We start from the raw sequence: 18621 nt of genomic DNA, 5'->3' as shown, positions 1-18621 counted from the left end.
CTCCCTGCGAAAGCAGAAAGTCAGCACGCAAACTGTCTCAGACCCGACCCTGCCGATTCAAGGCTAGGGGAGCAGTAAATGCCTCTGCTCACTGCATTCTGCTTCTGACCGTGGTTCCCTAGGAGCCTAAAATTTGAGAAGTGAAACCGAACATGCCACCCCCTTCAAGAGAGGAGAGGAAGGGCCTTGAGATCTTTTTATTGGGCCTGTTATTTTTCTGTTGGTCCCACACAGGCCTCGCCATGAAGGGTTTCACAGCTGTCCTCCTCATCTGGACTCTGATTTCTCCCAGCAGCAGCGATGGCAGCAGCGGTGGCAGCAGCAGGGAAGCCTGGCCCACACACCTGGCCTGCAGGGAGGGGGGCTTGGAAGTGCTCTACCAGAGTTGCGGTAAGGGCTTTTGAAACATCCATATGTGTTTGTGGGAAAATTACGGCCCACAGATGTGAGCTGCTTAAGCGCCTAGTCGGGGTGGGGGTGGGGAGAGGGGACCAGCAGCCCAACACTTTCTCCACCTGCAGCAGGTCTGGGAGGGCCATGGGAGCCCTTGGGAGCAGTGGGGGTGGAGGACGCGGCTGGAGGTGGGCAGGAGGGAGAGTGACAGAGGACAAGGAAGAGAAATTAAGTCTAAATGCAGCAATTCACTAACACCACAGAGCCCAAAAAGAACAAAATGATCGATGCATCTACCAAATCGTGAAACCTCACCAGTCGAACATTAGGAAAAGATGCCTCCGATAAGGGGCTCCCCCAGACCGTGCGCCTGGGCTGCCTGTCCGGTGGATGTAGCTTGCACGTGGAGTGAAAAGATCACTTCTGCCCAGAGAGAGGCTTCCTGTCCTCCTTCGGACACTGCCAGAGCTGCTGTTGCAGCGGTGTCGCTCAGGGTTTGCTCTAGCGTGGGAAGTGACAAAAGTGCGTGGGACGTGGCTGTGACCCAGTGGGCAAGCCGCTGTGCCGACAGGAAGCTGCAATTCAGGAGAGAGAACAGCGAACTGAGCAAGCAGGTCAGAGCCACCCCCGCGAGGCGTGCGTCAGCTCGCTTGGGCCGCCATGACAAGGTGCCACAGAACAGGTGGCTTGAGCAGGGGAGGTGCATTTTCACACGGTTCTGGAGGTGGGAAATCCGACACCAAGGTGTTGGCAGGGTTGGGTTCTCCTGTGGCCTCTCGTCTTGCCCACAGGTAGCTGACTTCTCCCGTGTCCTCACACGGTCGTCCCTCTGCCTGCATCTGTGTCCTCACCTCCCCTCTTACAAGGACACCCGTCATACCAGATTAGGGCCCATATCACAGCCTCGCTTTAACTTAATCATCTCTTTAAAGACGCCGTCTCCAACCACAGCTACACTCCGACGTATGGAGGGTGGGACTTCAACACACAGATCTGTGTGGGCGGGACACTTTCCTGAGTGGGAAGAGAGGAGTACGGGCTCCGTCACGTCTTGAGTGGAGGTCAGAGGGACTGGCTGTGAAATCCGCCATTGGGAGGGAGATGGGGAGATGCTGTTTGAACTGCCGCAGGCGGGAAGGAGCTGCAAATGGCGCATCTGAGTGGCTGGGGCGTAATGAAGACGTGGCACTTGAGCAAACAGCCGATCCCCACAACTGCCACCCAAGGAGCTGGTCACCAGGGCCGTTTGCCCAACTTGGCTTTATTCCTTTAAAAAGAAGGAACATTGAGGTGTACAAAAAAAAGTAAAAGATAACTAAGGAGTATGGATGGCCAGTGCTGGAAGTGCCACTCTCATTACTCACCCTTTCCCATGGGGACGGGACACTGCCCCGCTGGCCTCCCATTCATTTTAGGTGCAGGGTGGAAGCAAGACTTGTGATGAATGCTCGGGGTTTGTGTTTCCAATTCATCCTCGCACAAAAGGCTGCCAGGGCTGGTTTGCCTCCAGACTCAGCCTCAGCCTGCAGCCAAGCATGGCACATCCTTTCGAGTCACAGCCAGCAGAGGCACAAGGACTGGGCCCATCAGGGAAAGAGCAGAGACGTTGCCCACCCATCTGGGACCGGCTCTTTGCTTCAAGGAGAGCTGCTCCACGGAGTCAGCCAACGTCCCACACAAGCCTGCTCCGAGCACTGGGAATAAGGGAACACGGGAGATGCTGTCCTTGTCCAAGAGCAGGGGATGGGTCAGACAATGACACAACAGGGCAAGAGCCTTGTGAGAAGGGCTGTAGTAGAGGCAGGCGTTGTGTACCAGGGGACATGCAGAAGAGGCTGAGGTTGGCATCTAAATCTGTGGGAGAAGGAGTCGCCCAGACTAAGTTGAAGCTTAAAGACTAATAAAAATAGTAATGATAACATCTCCTGTTCGTGGCAGGTACCACACTAAATGATTTATAAACATCATTCTTAAGTTGCAGATGTGTAAAACTGAAGGTTAGAGATATTAGGTAACTTTTCCAAGGCCACACAGCTAATAGTGGCAGAATTACATCCCTGGAGGCACAGAGAAAGCAAAGCATTGAGTAAGTGTTATACGTATGGAATTGAAACAAATGGATCCCCAGCCTGCCTGACTCCAGAGCCCACGCTCCAAATCTCCCTGCTCTAGAGTTCTGTAAGCAGGCAAGGCGGAAAGAAGGAGGGGCGAGGGGAGGAGAGCTCGGGCGGAGAGCGTGGCATGCAGGAAAGGAGGGAGATGTGGCGAGGCACAGAGTTTGGGGAGCTGCGGAAGGGCTGGAAACATGGGGGTGAGGGATGAGGGGGGAAGTATGGGCAGAGCCCCAGAGAGGGTGGGCTGCCCTAGACAGGGTGGGCTGCCTGCCTTTGGCAACGAGTGCGGCTGCATTTTGGAAAGATCCTTCAGGTCGTGAATAGAGCCTGGGTATCGGATCACGAGCTATGTGAGGCTGGAAACAAGGTTTGTAACCAGGAGGAGCAATAACTCAGGAAAGAAACAATGAGAGTCTGAGCTGGCATCATTTCGCCAGCCTTAATATCCTTGGGAGAAAGAAGGAACCTCATAAGCAGCTAGAGGGCCCTGAATACCAACCAGGAAGTGGGCATAATTTTCTGCAAAAGCAGAAGTCCTGCCCCGGCCAACCGTTCCTGCTTCAGGAAAGAAGAGAGTGTAGTCTTCACCAAAGCAAAATAGGGAACACATGTGGTCAGGGGCTTTGCCTTCACCGAGTCACAGGACAATTCCCAGGGACCCCAGCACATGCCACAAATGCCCACCCATGTATAGACTGCCTGCTGCCTCTCACACACACAGATGTGAGGCCGATTGCAGATGCACACATGGCGGGAAAGGAAACAGGCAGTAGCAGGAGAAGCAGGGTGAAGGGAAGGGTAAGGCAAGGTGTTACGGACTGAATGTTTGTGTCCCCTCAAAATTGCTGTTAAACCCTAATGCCCATGTGATAGTATCAGGAGGTGAGGCCTTTAGGAGGTGATTAGGTCATGAGGGTGGAGCCTTCATAAATGGGATTAGTGCCCTTATGAGGAGAGGCCAGAGGTCTCCCTCTCCTTCCACCATGAGAGGACACAATAAGTAGGTGGCCACTGTAAGCCAGGAAGTGAGTCCTCCCCAAGAGCACCCCCCAACCTGCTGGCACCTGGCTTCAGTCTCCCAGCAGCCAGGACTGGGAGAAATCCATGCGGATTGTTTAGCATCCACCTCCCCTCCCCCCCGCTCCAGTCTGTGATAATCGATGAACCGTCGTAACTGACTAAGGGGAATCCTAAGGCCACAGAGGTCAGGACACACGCGACAGATGGGGCAGCGTGAAGGATAAGGACTTGGGACCTGCCATCGGCAACCCTCACTCAGACCCTGGGGCAATACTGTGCGGGTCTCCCGCCCTTGTTGGTAAAGCAGGTGTATTAGTTCCTTTTGCCGTTGGAAACACTTTCTGTTTGGTGGTTTAAAATTACACACATTTATTCTCTCAGAGCTCTGGAGGTTAGGAGTCTGAAATCGGTCTCACGGGGTCAAGGCGTTGGCAGCGCCCGGCTCCCTCGGAAGCTCTAGGAGAGAATCTGTTTCCTTGTCTTCTCCAGCGCGTACAGCTGCATCCCCGGCTCAAGGCCTCTTCCTCCCTCACCAAAGCCAGCAGCACGGCGTCCTCGTCACGCTGCTTTCTTGTTCCGTGTCAGACCTCCCTCTGCTTCCTTTCTACAAGGACGCTGTGGTCAGCACAATATCCCCAGTGCAAGATCCTCAATTGCATCTGCAAAGTCCCTTTCGCCACGTAAGGTAACATTCACAGGTTCCGGGGACTAATGTGGACACCTCTGGGGGTCGCTATTCAGCCTGGTGTCATAAGGAGAATGTCTTGCCTACGTCACAGGGCTGTGTGAGGATCACGTGAACAGTGCTCAGCACGTACTACATGCTCAATAAATCTTCGCTGCTGATGACTTTGTGACGTACTTTACAACTGATAGAAGTATATTTGACTCTGAGCTTCCTGAAGCCAAATCAGACAAGGAAATGACATTGTTTCTAAAATGAAACCAGTTTTTAAGATGTCCAGCTTTTCCTGATACTGGGCTGCACCCAAAGGGGACTCTTTGCCCGGAGTAGATGACATCCCGGACAGCGTCTCTGCAGGAGGTGCCACGGCGACTCACACCCGCGGTTTCTCATGGTGCTCCTGGGGGCGGACCAAGAGCCCAGAATCAGGGTAGATTCTGTAGAACCTTCCATGCGTGCAGCACTCACAGTTCTGGCTTATTTGAGGGAGAAAGTTAGATCGTGTGTAAGAATGGGCACGCTGCATGTCCGTCAGGCTGTGATCCACACGTATTGTTACCATCGCCGTCGTTGAGGGGTTTGTTGCTGGGTTTCTGATAAGGTGTGGATAGCAGAGATCTGAGTTATATTCCCTGGCAAGAGCCTTGAGGGCAGACCCCCACGTCATCATTTCACATGCTTTGCCATCGGCCGGGCAAAGGAGGACCTGTGGCACATGCCTCCGTGTCTTTATGTCCCCTTTTGGTTTCTCTGCCACTCACGGTGTACCCGGCCGTAGGAGTGCCTCCTGGGGACAGTGCAGGGCAGGTGCCTGCAAACTGTAGCCCTCAGGCAAAAAAAATTGTCTGTTTGTGAATGGCCTATGAGCTAGGAACGGTTGTTACATTTTTAAATGATTAAAAAATTCAAAAGAAGAATAATATTTGTGACACATGGAAATGATACGAAATTCAAATTTCTGTGTCCATAAATAAAGGGGTTTTTTAACACAGATATGTCTGGAAACACAGATAAAGTTTTATCAGGACACAGCGGTGCTCGTTCTTCCCGCGTCGATCGTGGCTGCTGCCGTGCCGTGGGCAGAGCCGAGCGGCTGACGGTGACCGCGTGCCCACAGAGCCTCACGCGCTAGCCACCTGGAACTTTATGGAAAACGTTTGCCCATCCCTGGTCAGGGGTAGGAAGGAATCTTTCCAGGTCTTCACAAGATCACAGCCTCAAGTTCTGGGTCTTCCAGACGATTCTAGCCAAAAAGTGAGCCTGATGGCAAAGCCGCCATGACTGCGAGGAACGCACAGGACCCCTTTCGGAGAACCGTCACCGTCAGAATAGTCTCTCCCTTCCGCATGTCATCTGACAGTGGAAGGATAAGGTCCCTCCGTGGGCAAGGCCTCCTTTAATCCTTACGAACAGCCCTGTGGGGTGGGGAGGATGTTTATTTCCAGTTTTTGGATATAGAAACTGAAACACATAGACACGTTAAGAGTTTTGGTAAAGTAACACACCTGAGCTGTGCTACGGACCTAAGTGTGCTGACTCCTCCCCAGTGACTTAACGCTGTAGCGCGGGGCTCTAACAGCATCCAACCATCTGGTCCCGGAGACACACGGGGGCCAGGGAGAAGACGTGGCTAAGAAGATAAGTCTTTGGGTAAAAAGGGGAAACCCCAGGCAGTATGTGGACTAGCAAAAGAAGGAGGAGGAGGAGGAGGGAAGAAGAAAGAGGAAGGAGGGAAGAAGAAAGAGGAAGTAAGGAAGAAGAGGAGGAAGAGGAGAAAGAGGAGGAAAAGGGGAGAAGGAGGTGGAAGAAGAGGAGGGAAAAAGCAGGGGGGGGAGGGGGTAGAAGAGGAGGAGGCGGAGCAGGGGCAGAGGGGAAGGGGGGGAGGAGGGGGCAAGAGGTGGGGAAGAAGAAGAGGAAAGCAGGAGAAGAGGAGGAAGACAAGGAGCGGAGGAGGAGGAGGGGAGAGATTCGTCTTCTGGTGAAAGTCGTGCCCACTCTGTCCCCAGCCTCCAGGCCAGTTTGTCTCTTCCCAAGCCTCCGTCGAGAGTCTGTACCAGCCACAGAGGAGAAGGAGCGCCACAGCTACATTTTCCAGCCATGGGTACCAAGTTCTCTTTTGTTGCAAGGTGGAGTCTAGAAATGACATCTCCCAAATTAAAAGAAGCAAATGAAGGGCCATTGTCTTGTCATTAAGAACAGCCTATTTTATGGGCAGAGCCCTGTGCTGGTGGCATGCTTATTTCCTGGGGTACCCTATTTCCCACACCCAACAACCGTTCCCTCTGCAGAGCAGCTGGTGAGCAGGGAGGGGAGGGGAGCCCCATCTCAGCAGTGCGTTGAGGGCTGTGGGTGGTCCCTAAGGGCCCTGGCCAGCCCCTGGGAGCTTCCGGGGTCAGGTTACCATGGCATCTGGTCACCATGCTTCAGACTCGCAATCAGCACCTGCTCTCCTCTCCTCGAAGACAGTCGGCCTTGTCCACATCTGCCTAAATGGTTTCACATGTTTCTGAAGTTTGCTACAGGGTGGACACTTTATCCGACCTCCGAAAATTCTCTTAATTACAAAGTCTAAATCAGGTCACATGCATCTGAATAATCCAACAAGCTAGCCAAACAGGACGCTTAATCAGACTTCTAGAATACAAAACAATGCCTGCAACGTCTTGACCAAAATACAGGGTGAGCTGCAAATGACTTAGCCGTGTGGCAGAGCAAACAAGCAAGGCGTATTGATAAAATGTTCATAGACAAATTTTTTAAAGCTGCCCTGGGAGAAAAGAGATGGGAAAAAACTACTTTCCTCAGAATCTAATAATTCTAAGGTAAATGGAGCATAAAACAAATACAAAAGAAACAACATCAAAAAGAAAAGAAGAATATCACAGACCATATAGGCATTTAGCAATACGTTCAAATACTGCTGCACACAGACAGCAATCTCTCCGTTTATTTCCCAGATTAACAGGGAGACCAAACCGTACGATTAGGAAAGTAGAAACAGCTACAGAGACAAAGAAGCAATTTCAACAGTGCTGGGTGTGTGGGATTGAACAGCTCACTGCCTTGAGCAGGGTGGGGCCTCGTGGCCCAAATCGAAAGACAGGAAGTTGATAAAGAAACACAAAAATGTCAACGTTGCAGTGCAGATTTTTACCGTGCTAGATGACAGCGAACCGTGCCCGAAGGGAAGTGAACCGCGTGGACGTGTTTCCGAGACCACACCACCAGGATCATCTGGGTTTCCGCTGGGGGGAGCATTTCACGGCCCATTCTCCAAACCCCCCAAATACTTTTGAAAGGAGAGGCTAAGGGACTTAGTGAATAGGGACCTAGAGAGAGAAAAAAGCCAAGAGTCTGCGGTTCCAAGAGGTGCCTTCTGCAGGCGGGAAATGCCTCCCAGGGCTGTTTGCTGCTCTTCCCACCCTCAGGCCGAAGCCAGACCTGCGGCTCCATTCATTCTGGGAGGAGAATCTTCAGAGAGGTAGAGACGGGGCAGCTGTCCTCCAGCCCCACAGCTATTTTTTTGTAGAAACTACCATTCCCAAGGCCGCGGTGACTGTGAGGTCCTGGGCACAGCTTCAGACCCAGGCTTGCAGGAGGGACAGTGCGGACCAGAGCAGCTTCCTTCTCTCCAGGAGCCGAGGAAAGTGAAGGTGAGAGAGCCATGCCCTGCTCCGGCTGTGCAGCTGCAGCACCCGGGAGAGCCCGACGGCAGCAGGCTCCCCGTGACACGGGGCCCCGGCTGGCAGAGGCCACCCGTGCTGTGAGACCAGCGTGGGAAGGCACAGAGCAGGGGCAGGGCTGGTAGCGGAGTGTGGGCAGGCAGGTGCTCCCTCTAAAACCCCAACAACAGGGCAGGGTTTTTCACTGAAAGAAAAGGGTGACCCGCCCAGGACATGTGTGCCATCTGGGTTGGCGTTCATTCCTTTTCTGCGATGCCTTGCACGGTACTGTCCCAGGCCCTTGACCCAGTAGCTTTGTTCTGGAAGTGGAAGAGGTATGCTGGTGTCCACCAGGAATCAAGGGTCAGCACGTCCTTCCGTGTGAGGCTGACGGGTGATTCACGTGCAGTGGGCAGCGTGCAAGTTGGCCCCCGCCAGCCGTCGTGTGGGATCCAGGAAGGCACCGTTGTGAGTCCCTTCTTGAAATTCAGAGACAGTTCCCCTCCAGTGCCCTCTGCCTTCAGGACGGAAGCGAGTGGTCACCAACCCAATGGCCAGGAGGAAAAAGAAAAGAGTTCCCAGCCCGCAAAGCCCCACTGGCCTTTCCAAGCACAATTTGCAGTCTGAGACTCCAACAGGCTGCCTGGTCAGCCACAGCCGTCAAAGGGCTCCTGGCAACCGCACCAGCCCCGTGAGAAACCCGGAACAGAATCATCAGGATTCCCCGTGCTGGCTTCCCACGGCTGGGGTCTTTCTTAGTCAGAGGGCTTCTCTGTTTTAGTGCTCGATTTAGTCTTCTTATATTGGATTTTTAAACAATTAAACACCACTCACACGACTAATAAATCAAAACTTTGTAAATGTAACAAATCAATTTTTTGCAGACATGCGTACATGGGTCACAAATTTATTAATAGAATTGTCTTAAGCATTTAATCAAATACAGCACATTTTTCTTAATTGCTTTAAAAACCTTCAAAAGCAGATGGAACACACACACAGATTATCACAAGGTCATTTCCTTCATCATTCTTTTTCTTAACCTGGTTTCAAAAAATTGATACCATGAATCTTAACTTATTTCTTTATTATCTTTGCAGTAATACATTCTGACCTATACCCTTATACCTTTCTGAGGTTATATTAAATAGTGATACTTATTCCAGTACTTTCCTAGTTGTCTAATACATTCCCGACCAATGTTAAAAACCATCACTCAGATCAGCTGGGGATGTAGGTTTTGAGTTACCAACCAATTGATTCTGGGCTGGGCGGCCGGTCAGCAAGGTGAGCTCTCTTTACTTAAACCTTACCTGTTACATATTTAAGATCATTTCAGTGTCTTCTTTTCATAAAGATCCGGCTACCCTGCTGCTTTTTGCTTGAATGACGTGCCCTTTAAGTTGTGCTGGGTCCCTGTCTTGTAACTCATTGTCCTATCGTCATCATGTATTGACCTGGTCTGCAAGCATCGCTGGAAACTTACGCCTGCAGTGGTCACCTCAGTATATAATTAGAAGGGTCAGTTAGAGGAGGTGATGGATTTTGCCTGCATAGCTAAGGCTCGTCTTTACAACATTTAGCTAATTCGTCCTCTTAGCACGTGGCACTGCGCTGCCTTTGCACTTGTATCTTCTGCGCAATCACTCGTGCTGATTTGACTTCCTTCTGGCTTTCGGCCTGATTTTTATATGGACCACCTGAGCTGATCCATCCTTCTGTTCCATTTTTTCCAAGACTATCTGGCTCATTCACAACTCTTTGTCCTTACTCCTACTTACTTACAAAGATAGAGAGAACTGCATAGTTGTCTCTGCTCTATCCATATGGATGGAAACATTCAGTCTCCAAATAACTAAGAATCAGGCCCCATGTTCATTTAGTCCTCGGGACATGACCCAATTTCCTTCCCATCTTCGTTATCACCTGACGTGCCTGCTCAGTAATTCTCAAAGACAGGTCATGAGAGATGAGGCACTGTCTTTCTATGCCCAGCGACTGCCTGGTGTTAATACCACTCACCCTGCCCAGGGGAGGAGAGAATGCCTGAGTACCTCCCCCACCCGCCCCCTCTCTGCCAGAGATGAGCATAACAGGCCACGCTAGCACCGACCACTTACAATTCCATGACCAGTGTAGTCGTAGAGGACTTTGGTCTTTTTGGCCAGCTCCCAGTGGCTGTGGAGAAGAGGGACGCCCTGGCATGAGGGAGATGCCTGGAGCAGCTCTTGAGTGTCAATCAACTTGATGGCCTGTGAGGCTGAGCGACTGGTTTTTGACAGTCAGCCTTGTGGCTGCTGATGAAACACCAGGGTGTGGGGCAGCTGTCACAGGACAACCCCTCCCCCTGCAAGCCTGTGTAGGGAGGGTCAGCATTCTGTCAGTCCCGGCCAGAGGCAGACTGGGCTCTCTTATGGAACTGGAACATGTTCAGGCCAGACTGAGCCTCAGGGCTTCAAGCCAAGCACCTCCTTGTTCAGAAGAGGAACCTCTAAGCCAGAAAGGCTGTGTCCCAACCGTGGCCACAAAGCCAGTCAGCAGCAGGAGCCAACAGGACCCCCCAAGGCAAGCTCCACTTCCTCTAAAAGCATGAAAATCTTCATGTGAAGTGAACTTGCCCAATTTCAGGTCAAAGGTGTGACAAAAGCAAAACCAGCCCCTCTCCTGCACACCCACATACCCACGCGCAAAGGACGCTCTTTCTGGGCAGTCCTCCTCTTAGGCTGCCTTGCCCACATCCCTTCTTGCCCAGCATGCTTTTCATATAAGGAAGATCCTTGGAGCCTCCTTTATAATATTGAGAGGATCAACAAGTGCATAAATTTATTATTAGTGCAGACCTGACATAGAAATGACATATTTTCAGAGAGCAGTGAGAGCAAGAGCTTGCGTGGAGTGAGCTTACGCAGGGCTGCCTTCCTGTGTGATAGGACCCTCATTGAGGACTCCGGCAGCCTTTAGTAAACCAATGACCATGACAGAGGACACCTGGCAAAAATAAGACAAGTGACTTGGGCCCCTAAAGCCTGGAAACTTGATGCCAGAGCCTGCTTCTTCTGATCTTTTCTCTGTTTATAAAAAAGCTTGCTACATGTAACCAACTCTGGCCGTCGGATAAATGCAAAAACCTCTCCATTGGGATCATCTGCCTCGGGTCTGGATCACTGGATAGAGGATATTCCAGAGGGGAAGTACTAGGAGCCTCAAGTCTCCAGAGAATAAATTCTAGCCTGACCTACACTGAGCTGTCCAGAAGCAAAGCAGGGTGCAGAGCAGACAGGAAGATCACTTGTCCAGAGTGAACAATAGCTTTTCTGTCTCACACTTGGCTTTCGTTGCGACTAAATTAAAGGGCAATTTGTGCGTTAATAAGTGTGCATGTTTTCAAAAAAACCTGAGAAAATTGCCACTGGCTATTGGTTTATTTGAACCAGCAGTTGAACAGAACACAGGCTTGCTAGCAAGTGCCAAGTGTCCTAACAAAAATGAGCCTGAGGTTTTAGAGCCAATGACCAAAATAATGAGCGGGAGGCTCCTATGCAAATAAATACTGCCTAATCTCAGGATCTCAGCAGAGCTTCCTTCCGGAGGAAGTAGATCTTCAGAATTCTGGAAAGCAGTGGTAGGAGAACAGGCAAGAGAGAGAAAGTCAAAGCTACCTTCCTGCAAAACCACCTCAACCCCTACATTTTGCCCAAGCCAGAAGAGGGAGAGCAAGGATCAGACACACAAATACCCTCGTGGAAAAGGCAAATTACGATCGGAGAGGATGAGTCGCAATTTACAATAGAAAATGGCAAGGACTATGGCACTTGCCTCATCTCAAGAAGGAACCTGCTGTTCCATTCCCATCCTTCTGGGGACCTCGGGGAGCCTCTGTGGAACATGCCTTAGAGATGTCACACCTAAACGGCGAAGAAACTGAGGTGCCGATTTCTCAACTCCCATGTTATGTGTTGAGAGCTGTTCCTGAAGGTATTAACTCTGACACTTCTGGCTTAACCATATACTGGACAAGCTTACCCCCCATCCAGAGAAAGCCCTCAAGCAGAGAGTTATAGGTGTTTGGGGGAAGAAATCTTTGATGAGAATAAGTGCTGTAACAAAATACCTTAGATTGGACAACTCATAAACAACAGAAATGTATTGCTCACAGTTCTGGAGACTGGGAAGTACCAGATGAAGGGGCCACCAGATTCAGTGTCTGGGGCGGGCTCACTCTCTGCTTCGTAGATGGCACCTTCTGGCTATGTCCTCACGTGTGGAAAGGGCAAACAACTCCCTCAGATCTGTTTTATAAGGGCACTAATCCCACTCATGAGGGTGCTGCCCTCATGACCTACTCATATCCTAAAGTCCTCACCTTTTAATACAACTGCACTTGGGATTAGGCTTCAACAGATGAATTTGGGGAGGACATAAACATTCAGACCATAGCACCCTGCTACAGCAGCATCCTTGGGAATTTGGATCTGGAACATACATGAAAGTACTCGTAAACAGAACACTGGGGAAAGAGAGACCAAGATAGTCCAGACAATATTACCTGCACACCTAGGGAAACTGTGTGGAGTGGGCAGTCTTCTGGTCTGCATATCAAGAAAAGCTGCCTTGCTATAAAATATCTGAAAATAATGGATAAAATGTGATACGGATCTTTTTCAATGCATATCTGACCTTGTAAGAAGTGATGGGAGGCTCCCAGGAGCCAAAGCAAAGCAAAAACCAAAAAAGCAGAGCGGAAAACCAACACTGAAGCTGTGTGTCTGCCTCAAAGAACTTGTCAGTCTCCACTAACCAGAACGTGGGCTTTAATGGCTGTTCGTGAGCTTGGCAACAGTGCCCTGCACCGTGCAAGACGGAAACTCGATCCTTCCGTGCAGCTACAACCTTCTAAGAATTGTAGCCACAGTTAAAAAAAAAAAGTGCATAAGGAATAAAAAATCGATTTTAGACAAAACAGAAAACAAATAAATTTATCTAACTCTTCCTGATCCCTAGGGAAAATAAAAATAAGTCTTCCTTGAGGACATATTATCTAGGCATAATGTCATCAAGATTTGGGGCCCAGAAGTATGAAACTACCTTTATGGTTCAGAAAATCCCAAACCTAGAAATCAAATTAAGGTGGTTCTTGATTGGGTACATCTGAGGCACATTAGCAGAAGAAAATGTTATTCATCTCTGGAGGGACACACACCCTCAATTCACATTTCACTGGCTCTCTAAAGATTTAACCATGAGCTCGAAATCCAAAATTTAAAATCACAAGGAAACAATCCACCATGAAGAAGAGTCAGCAGAAAACTCAACAGTAGAATTATATCCCTAAATATAATAGATTTTGGAAATGTAAGATATAGAACATAAAATAAGAAAATGTAACTTGTTTAAAGAAATAAAATAGGAAATCCAAAACATGAGTGAGGAAAACTATAATATCAAAAAAAGATCAGGGAGCTTCAAAAAAGAATAAATTGAAGCTTTTTCAGATGAAATGTTTAATTACTAAAATAAAAAGTGGTTAAGTTAAAACACCAATTTTAATATAGCTGAAGAGAGAACTGATGAACTAGACAAAATGTCTGGAGATATTACTCAAAGTGTATAACAGAGAAATAAATAAATGAAAACTATGGGCTACAGAAGAAAATAGAACAAATGGGGGGAAGCGCAATTTCTGAAGAAAAATGCCAGAAATTTTCCAGAGATTTGAAAGATATGAATCTCAGGTACAATAAACACAGCAATTCTCATGCAGATTCATAAAAGGAATTCCCACAACTAAACCAATGAGGATAAAACCACAAGTCACCAAAGGAAAAAAATTGCTAAAAGTAGCAAGAGAAATTACTTAACAAGGAGTTATAGACTGACAGCAGATTTATAAGTAGCAACAGCAATATTCTCAGAGAAAAGAGAAAATAACAAGCAACCTAGAATTGCATATACAGTACAGCTAAATGTCATTCAACAGTAAGAGGGCATTAAAGACTTTTTGGACAAACAAAATCTAGAGTGTTTGCTCCCAAAAGAACTTTAAATAATACTTCAGAAAGAAATAAAATAATCCCATAAGTATGTTCTGAGATACAGCACAGAACGGCAAGCAAAGAATTGGCAAATTTTAACAATCAATGAATGTGGTGATGATAATGTTTAATTTGGAACAGGAATGTATTAGAGTTCTATTGTTACATAACATATTACTCTAACACTTAGCATCATGAAACAACAGCCATTATCATCTCTGTTTTTCTTCTCTGGAGCAGGAATTTGGGTGTGGCTTAGTTGGGTGTCTGACACAGCGTGATCAAGGTGGGCTCTGGTCATCCCCGGGCTTGGTTTGGGGGGACCTGCTTCCAAGCTCACGTGATTACGGGGCAAGGAGAAGGCCACAAAGGATCCCCTTCCATGCTCGCTCACGTGGTTGTTAGTGGGATTCAGGTCCTCAGTGGCTGTTGGCCACAGAGATCAGTTCCTTGCCATGTGGGCCTCTCCCCAGGGCCACCCATGACATGGTAATGCGCTTCCCCCAGAGTGAGGGCCCTGAAAAGAGAGGGTAAGAGGGGGCAAGAAAGACAGACATCACAGTGTTTTTGTAGCCTAATCTCAGAAAGAACATCCCACACAGTTGCTGTGTTCTGTTGCTCAGAGGCACGCCACCGGCCCACTCAAGGGGAGAGTATCACACAAAGGTGCACACACATGAGGGGGTCAGTGGGGCCATAGCGGATGCTGCCTGAGACAAGGGAGTAATGCAGCCCAAAGCCATGCACATGTAGGAGGGGGCTGCAGACCAAACATAAGGCATTCTGATGTCCTTGTCCTTCTGTTTTCCAGGGATGAGCGTAAAGATAATGGTTAATGATGCAAGATGAAAATGTTCTAGAGACTGTTGTACAACAAAGTGAATATACTTAATGCTGCCAAACTGTACATTTGAAAATGATTAAGATGTGAATTCAGTGTCACGTGTTTTTCAACACAATAAAAATAAACAAATATAGACATATATACATACATACCAAGGAAAAAAAGGTAAAAAAATAAATAAATAAAATAAAACTACTACAAAACTAAAAATATAATATATAACTTCAAAACTAGTAAAAGAAAAAAATCCAAAAGACAAAGAGCATAAAGAAATCCCAAATTGTATGAGAAATAATTATGAAGATATCAGAGGTTCTAATAAATACAAATTGACTAAATAAGCCTCATAAAAAAACAAAGAGTGCCAGATTGCATTTTAAAAGTCAGCTGTTTTCTCTTTAAAGAAATACACCTAAAATATAGATCTACAGTGAATGTTATACTAAATGGCAAAACACCGGGAGCAGTGCCTTCAAAATCAAGACACACAAATGCTATCATCACTGTTTGTATTCCACATTGCGTGGAAGGCCGTCACCAGCGTAGCAAGATAAGAAAAAGAAAATGTTTGAGAATTTGAAAGCAGGAAACAGAAATGTTATTATATGCATACAATGTGACTGTCTACACAGAAAAACCTAATCTACACCTTACTAGAATTAATGGGAGTTGAATTAAGGACTTATTTCAGGGCCAATTTATTATTACACTTTATCCCAGGAGAGAGCTGGCCCGTGTCGCTTCAGTGAACCCACTCCCACAGAGGTAAAGTATATCATTGTGTGTTCAACTGCGACTGCGTCCCTTCTCCTGTTGCTAAATATTTAGGTTTATTTTTGCAATTACAAACTGTTGTGGACATCTGTTATTTATGTATTCTGTGTCAGAAGGACTTTGCTTTCCCCACCTCTCTACAGCTTAAGCCCAGGCAAAGGTATTTAGGATAACTGCTCCAGTTTCCTCGGTTGTGTCTAGTAATCTTTCCATACACACTAACAGTTTTCGAGTGTTACGTTCTGAACAGACATGAACAGATGGCAAGCAGAGGCTGAACGACATCCAAGTGGTTACAGCAATGGTGTTAAAGAGAAGGGCACGTATTGAGCCAGACCTTCTAGAAACTTTTGCGGTGATGCAGAAGATAAGCTCACACGCTGTGTTTAACTCGTGCATGGGGTCATGGAGGGCAGGAGGGCCGTGGTTGATCGAGAGGCGCAATCTTCTCATGTGGTCCAGTTTCCCGTCTTATTTTTCGTGGCAGCTTGCTGACTTTCAACATAATTCTTTTTATATTTTTAACAAAAGTGGTTTTTTAATCCTCTACTTAGGAAGGAATACTAGAGTGTGTTGATACGCGAGGCAGAGAAATGAGTCCTTTCTTTAGGAATTTATTTCGCTGGTAGAGGGGCCAACTCCACGGCAGCAGCCACTTTTCCTGTCTGGCATCGACCTGTGAGAGCTTGCAGTCTTATATTATTCATGCGCACGGGATCCTATTCCCGGATGGTCTATGTTACACAAGCGACAAGTGGGGAGTTTCCCATAGAAACCTCTCCCTCCTCCCTGCCAGGGAGAGCTCTATTTCAGAGCTGGGGGTCCAGCAGGCCCATTCTTACCCCATCCCACTGCTGTGAGAAACAGGGAGAAATGGTGAGTTGGCTTTGGGAATGAGGACTTCAACATCTCTGATTTCAGCAAGACATCCCGGCAGGCAATCCTGTACACTTTGCCTTCTCTGAGAGGCCCCCAGGTATCTTTAGGAAGCCTAGGACCCCACGCCCTGGAGACCTGGGCTCTCATTCTCTTGGAAGACCAAACCTGCACTCTTCCTTGCACGCCTCCTTTTCCTCTGAGTGCCTCTCAGTGGGGACACTCCTCTACTTTTCAACTGGGGGTGGCCATACGCAGAAGCAGTGTCACTCTGCGCCCTCGGCAACACGCTAACTTGGAAAAGGAGGGTCTTTATGAGCCAGCTCTGTCAAAAGGGTTGCGTCCTAGGAAAAGTGCAAATTAATTTTTTTCCTCTTGTGGGTCTGCAAGGAGATTGGAGACAGCCGTGGACAATTCATTATCGTGTCTGCAGAGAGCAAGAAAAAAAACATGTTACATTGATCTCATACTAGAAAGCATTTAGGAAACAAACCCGTAAATATGTACAATGATTATGTGTCAATTAAAAGTTAAAATTAAAAAAAAAGAATTAATATCTGTTCTATAGGACTCTGAGTGTGGCCAAGGTTGCTTCTGGGGCCCTGAACGTGGCATTGGCAAAGAAGGGCCCTGGCCAACCAAGACACCGGCTGCCACGGGCATCCGTGCTGCCCTCCCCTAGACAGGTGTTCACAGTCAGCCCTGGCACCTGTGATTTCAGTCATTGCTGGGGACATCCTTCTCATTTCATGGGGGAGTCCTGCCAGATCCCTGCAGGCCGGGTGGGTACAGAAGTTGCTGACCTCACATTGGACCACCTGTCCCCTCCTAATTTCTCCCTAGGGAACAAGCTTCTCTAGCAAGACTCTCTTTTGAAGGGACCCTGCCCACTGGGCCTTTCCTTTGTTGCTGGTAGGAATTATAAAACACACAGTCGCCCTGGAAAACCAGGGGGTAGTTTCTTATAAAGTTACACATGCACTCACCAAAGGACCCAGCAATCCCGCTCCTTGGCACTTATTCCAGATAAACGAAAACTGTGTCCCCACAAAAACCTGCACGTGAATGATCATGACAGCTTCCTGCGTGATAGCCAAAAACTGGACAAATGTCCTTCAACTTCACGTTTGCCAACAAAAGCCCTTTGTGAAATCAAGCCAGTTGTGTTTTTGTAGTGTTCACCTTGAATCACATAAATTATTAAAGGGCAGCACAGAGGAGACCCTTTATAGTGACAGAACGTATCTGTATCTTGATCGGGATGGTGTCTACATGCAATAAAATTGCGTAGAACTATATACACGAGCACACGAGTGCAGTGAAAACCGGTAAAATCTGAACGGCGTCTATAGATTGCACCAACGTCAATGTCTTGGTTCTGATACTCAGTTTGTAAGATGTTACTATGAGAGGAAATGGACGAAGGATACACAGGACATCTCTGTACTCCTTGTGCAACTTCCTGTGTCTGTCATTATTTCCACTTAAAAAGGCCCAGCCAGGTTCTGCATCCCTCTCTGCCTGTTCTGTGCCCATGCAGGCCCAGACTCCAGAGTCTAGACTGCATTGCCCTGGTCCCTAGGGCATCTGAGAAGCCCGGCACAAAAAGAAAGCAGGAAGCCTAAAATAACGTCCAGTTCTCCTTTCACAGGCGAGGAAAGGTGATTGTTAGCTCACACCCTGATTTAATTGCTGAGTGAAGTGGAAATCCCTCCTCCTAGGAACACACCAAGACAGAGTGCCCTGAAATGGTTGGCCTAGAAGACCAACGTGAGACAGGGCTGGGGTTCGTTTTTGTGTGTATGTGTATGGGGTGTATGTGCCTGTGTTTGTGTGTGTATTGAAGGATTGTAAAGAATTAATTGGTTTTGATGTCAAACTATGGGCATCGATGGTATAGAAATTCAATTCCATGTGATGGGAAGATGCTCAGAAAAGTCAATAAAAGGGTGATAATTTCTGAACTTACCTGTAAGGTGAGAGCCAGTGATGATGGTGGAAACTTTTCCTAACTCCAACAGCCATAGAAACTGGTGTTTTACAAAGGTAGGTACCCTCTTTGTAAATATACAGGAACAAGGCAGAAATCTACCTTTCTGGTACCATTTTCAGTAAAAGAGGAAAGGAAATTTTCTGGCTTTTCCAAGATCCTTCCAGAGGTGATTCTAGGGCCTCTAAGGTCCATGCATGTCCAAGCAAAACCACCCACCTCTGACCTCTA

The 18621-nt window shown here is 48.0% G+C and overlaps 1 protein-coding gene across 1 annotated transcript in view; it reads left to right on the top strand.

Annotated features, from left to right (window-relative positions):
• Positions 1–242: 242 nt before the first annotated feature.
• LY86 (lymphocyte antigen 86) overlaps positions 243–18621 on the top strand; it is a 53949-nt gene continuing 35570 nt past the window's right edge. The window contains exon 1 of the mRNA XM_012647001.1: positions 243–390. Coding sequence (XP_012502455.1) covers positions 243–390 — 148 coding nt within the window. The remainder of the gene's footprint in view (positions 391–18621) is intronic.

Source organism: Propithecus coquereli, unplaced genomic scaffold, assembly GCF_000956105.1.
Source record: "Propithecus coquereli isolate 6110/MARCELLA unplaced genomic scaffold, Pcoq_1.0 Scaffold253, whole genome shotgun sequence".
Taxonomy (NCBI): domain Eukaryota; kingdom Metazoa; phylum Chordata; class Mammalia; order Primates; family Indriidae; genus Propithecus; species Propithecus coquereli.
The sequence above is the reverse complement of the archived record's forward strand: the minus strand, read 5'-3'. Positions and strand labels throughout refer to the sequence as shown.